The 4,065-nt window shown below is 39.6% G+C and overlaps 1 protein-coding gene across 1 annotated transcript; it reads left to right on the top strand.

Moving 5' to 3' along the window:
• Positions 1-280: 280 nt before the first annotated feature.
• LOC7458129 (ribulose bisphosphate carboxylase/oxygenase activase, chloroplastic) lies at positions 281-3,053 on the top strand. The gene is made up of 7 exons (XM_002315174.4): positions 281-449; positions 847-1,166; positions 1,307-1,412; positions 1,531-1,616; positions 1,743-2,218; positions 2,370-2,651; positions 2,773-3,053. The coding sequence occupies exons 1-7, from the start codon at positions 405-407 to the stop codon at positions 2,886-2,888; spliced, it is 1,431 nt and encodes a 476-aa protein (XP_002315210.2). The 5' UTR covers positions 281-404; the 3' UTR covers positions 2,889-3,053.
• Positions 3,054-4,065: the final 1,012 nt, after the last annotated feature.

A 4,065-nucleotide genomic window follows, 5' to 3' on the forward strand; every position in this document is an offset into this window, starting at 1 on the left:
AAATCACAGACGCTTTGCTCACCACGAAATAACAGAAAAAGGAGAGAAAATTCTGGAGACACAAAAAAAAAAGGGTCTTTCTAGCTTCCAAGTTTCTGTGGTAACAATACAATTGCCAAGAATTTGAGTGGCAAATATAGCACATCAAAATCCTAATCTCAAAGACTCAATGAGGAACTCAAGCTAGAAACTGTTTTCCTAATGCCACGTGGCAGCAATCCAATCTTGAGTATGTGGCCGTTAGGAATTTGAAAACCAATCCTCAGAGACACCAGTTTTCTTTTGCTATAAGACCCTCACTTGAGTCCTCGCTTCGCACCTCAAAGGCCAAAACTCTGCATTTGCTAGCTAGAAGTCACTCTACCCTTCGCATTACTTCCTCAATCAACCACTGCTGTTTGATCATGGCAGCAACCATCTCAACCGTTGGAGCTGTCAACACAGCACCGGTACTCTAATCTTAATTTCCCGCCATTTCATGCTATAAGTACTGAATGCCTGCATCATGTGCTTTAAATTGGATATCTTCGCCTATACATTGCTTGTTTTCTTACTCGGTTCTAAGATCATGGGTTCTTAAACCATCCAACACAGTAACTATTTTGCTGGTCTTCGTATTGCTGTTTGTTTCTTTTCACTTCTGGGCCTTTCATAATTAACTTAGTCTTGGATTGCTATATGAACTAGGATTAGAGGCTTTAAGTTGAACTAACTAATTAATGGGTTCAATTATTCATAGAAGAAATGACGATGGGCTTAGTTTTGGTTGTGCTATATTGAATGTTAAGAACTTGGAATTCCTGATGAATTAGTTTGATCTATACATGTGGTCATAACTTGATGCAGCTGGCTTTGAATGGCTCTGGCGCTGGATCCACAGTCCCAAATTCAGCTTTCTTTGGCAACAGCTTGAAGAAAGTGAGCTCATCAAGGTTCACAAACTCCAAAATTTCACCAGGGAGCTTCAAGGTTGTTGCAGAGTACGATGAGAAGAAGCAGACCGACAAGGACAGATGGGGAGGCCTTGTTACAGACATGTCTGATGACCAACAAGATATCAGCAGAGGAAAGGGTATGGTGGACTCTCTTTTCCAAGCCCCCCAGGGAACTGGAACTCACAACCCCGTTTTGAATTCTTATGAGTATCTCAGTCAAGGTCTTCGTACGTAAGTACCATACTTTTATATATGGGAATTATTGTAGATTATTCTCGCTGTTTAGCTAATACTTATGAATTATGATTTCCATTTCGTCTGAAGTTGTGGACAAGTTTGATTATGAACATGACTTGGTGACTGTGCTTTAGGTACAACTTGGACAACAACATGGATGGTTTCTACATTGCTCCTGCTTTCATGGACAAGCTTGTTGTTCACATCTCCAAGAACTTCATGAGCCTGCCTAATATCAAGGTATATATAACAGCTGACTTCTTTTTTATAGTCAATTGAGTATATTATTGAATAATCTCTTCTATTGGTATTTTTTGAAAAAAAAAAAAATTGAACAATTTCCGTGACTTTGTTGCAGGTTCCTCTCATCTTGGGTGTTTGGGGAGGCAAAGGCCAAGGAAAATCCTTCCAGTGTGAACTTGTCTTTGCCAAGATGGGAATTAAGTGAGTTTCTGTTTCCATCAACTTAATTTATTTCTGCCTGACAGCTTGTACATGTTGAATATGTTACCATATAGATCTTTCTGTTATGCTCGTTACCGTTTCGTCTGATGATAATCCATGTTTCAGCCCAATCATGATGAGTGCTGGAGAATTGGAAAGTGGGAACGCTGGTGAACCCGCAAAGCTTATCAGGCAAAGGTACCGTGAGGCGGCTGATATAATCAAGAAGAAGGGAAAGATGTGCTGCCTCTTCATCAACGATCTTGATGCCGGAGCTGGTAGACTTGGTGGAACTACCCAATACACCGTCAACAACCAGATGGTTAATGCTACCCTCATGAACATTGCTGACAACCCAACAAATGTGCAACTTCCCGGCATGTACAACAAGGAGGAGAATCCACGTGTCCCCATCATCGTCACTGGTAACGATTTTTCAACATTGTATGCTCCTCTTATCCGTGATGGTCGTATGGAGAAATTCTACTGGGCTCCAACCAGAGATGATAGGATTGGTGTCTGCATTGGAATATTCAAGAGTGACAAAATTCCCAAGGAAGATATTGTCAAGCTTGTTGATACCTTCCCTGGTCAATCTATCGGTAAGCTAGCTCCCTTCTAGAGTTTTGAAAGCTTTATTGGTGACAAGCGTTTCTTAAAACCGAGTTTCACAAAGTAGATGTTAGACTCAACATTCAAAAAGGCCCTGGGTGCATTTTTGTTTGGGGTGGCTAATATTTTTTGCTTGTGCAGATTTCTTTGGTGCTCTCAGGGCCCGAGTTTATGACGATGAGGTGAGGAAGTGGGTCTCAGGCGTTGGTGTTGACAGCATTGGAAAGAAACTTGTGAACTCAAGGGAAGGACCCCCAACTTTTGAGCAGCCGAAGATGACAATCGAGAAGCTCCTTGAGTATGGAAACATGCTTGTCCAGGAGCAAGAGAATGTGAAGAGAGTCCAATTGGCTGACAAGTACCTGAGCGAGGCTTCTCTTGGTGAAGCCAATCAAGATTCCATTGATAGAGGAACTTTCTATGGTTAGATCCCTTGATCCTAGAGGCTTGGATGGGAGGTTTGCATCTGGCTTCTGTTATTGTGTATAAAGTTGGAACAGGAGTTTTTCTTAAGTTGGTTTTCTTTCGTTGTTGTTTGTTGCAGGCCAAGCGGCACAGCAAGTAAAGGTGCCTGTCGCTGAAGGCTGTACTGATCCAAATGCAGCAAACTTTGATCCAACTGCAAGGAGTGATGATGGAAGCTGCACTTACAAATTCTAATTCCTTTTCTAGGCTTGTGGGTGTGTAAGGAGAAGCACTTTCTAAGGATAATCAAATTATATTGTTGCATAGTCTTGAATGGATATTGTTATCCTCTGATTTTGTGCCATGGACCCGTAATGTGCACCATTCAATCTTAAAGGGTGCTTTATTTTCTTGCTGCCATATCCATATATTTTTGCTGGTCGCAGATATATTCTCCTTGCACTACTCCATAGATTTACAAACAATCTTATCCACAAAATATAGCTTGCATCTACTTTACATGCTCTTATTATGCGTTAAATGCATAGTAAAAGATGGGTGCGAAAGTGGATCTGGGACGGGTATCATCTTCGAAAGCTTACCTCTTACAAATCACACAAAGAAATAGTTTGAATGAGATCCTAAAAGGCCCAATAGATGGGTTATTCTGGCAACCACAGCCCATTCATCTTTAGCTCCTGCGTGATAGCCCATTGAGACAATTTTGGGGCAGATAACCCCAACCACAATTTTCACCGATCCAAAAATATAAAAAATATTTAAAATTTTTAAGAAATGACGTTTCCAAACACTACCTTACCATCTTGCAAGAAGATTGCTGCACTCGTGAACTCTATCATCTCCACATCATTTTCCCCCAGCTACAAAATGATGGAAGGAGAGATTATGTTATCATCACTTGGATTAATTTCTAATTGGAATTTCTTGACGAGCTTCGAAATTTATCATGAAAAAAAGAAGAAAACCACTTGATATCCTTGCTGACATGGCTCCACTGATCAGTTCCCACTTTGCAATCAGTGTTAAATTTGAATTTCTTCATTTAAAGTCCAGGATTTGGAGAGTAGAGGGGAGAAAACAAGTACAAAATTCAAAGAGGTGTTCACGGGAATTTCAAAAGGTCTTCTTTTTACATGAAGAAAAAGGGGGAAGATTCCCATTGTGGACCCCATTTTGCATGTTTTATACGGTCGGTATCCATTAATTAAACTTCGTCACCAAAAGTTGGTTTGAGTACTGCAAGTAATTGGATTCGTAATTTATTTGGTCTTTTATTTTAATTTTTCATGGAATGATAATTTTAATAGTTAATTCAAGTTGAATTAGGTTTTTTTTCTATTGATTTAGGTTTTAAATTAATTTTATTTTTTTTAATTTTATCCTTCAACATTTAATTGATTGAGAATTAAAT

Source organism: Populus trichocarpa, chromosome 10 (genome assembly GCF_000002775.5).
Source record: "Populus trichocarpa isolate Nisqually-1 chromosome 10, P.trichocarpa_v4.1, whole genome shotgun sequence".
NCBI lineage: Eukaryota > Viridiplantae > Streptophyta > Magnoliopsida > Malpighiales > Salicaceae > Populus > Populus trichocarpa.

Excerpts from the sequence above, each read along its gene's own strand:
- LOC7458129 (XM_002315174.4), top strand. The coding sequence starts at position 405 with ATGGCAGCAACCATCTCAACCGTTGGAGCTGTCAACACAGCACCG. Across the intron at positions 450-846 it reads GAGCTGTCAACACAGCACCG|CTGGCTTTGAATGGCTCTGG; the intron begins GTACTCTAATCT and ends AACTTGATGCAG. Across the intron at positions 1,413-1,530 it reads TGAGCCTGCCTAATATCAAG|GTTCCTCTCATCTTGGGTGT; the intron begins GTATATATAACA and ends ACTTTGTTGCAG.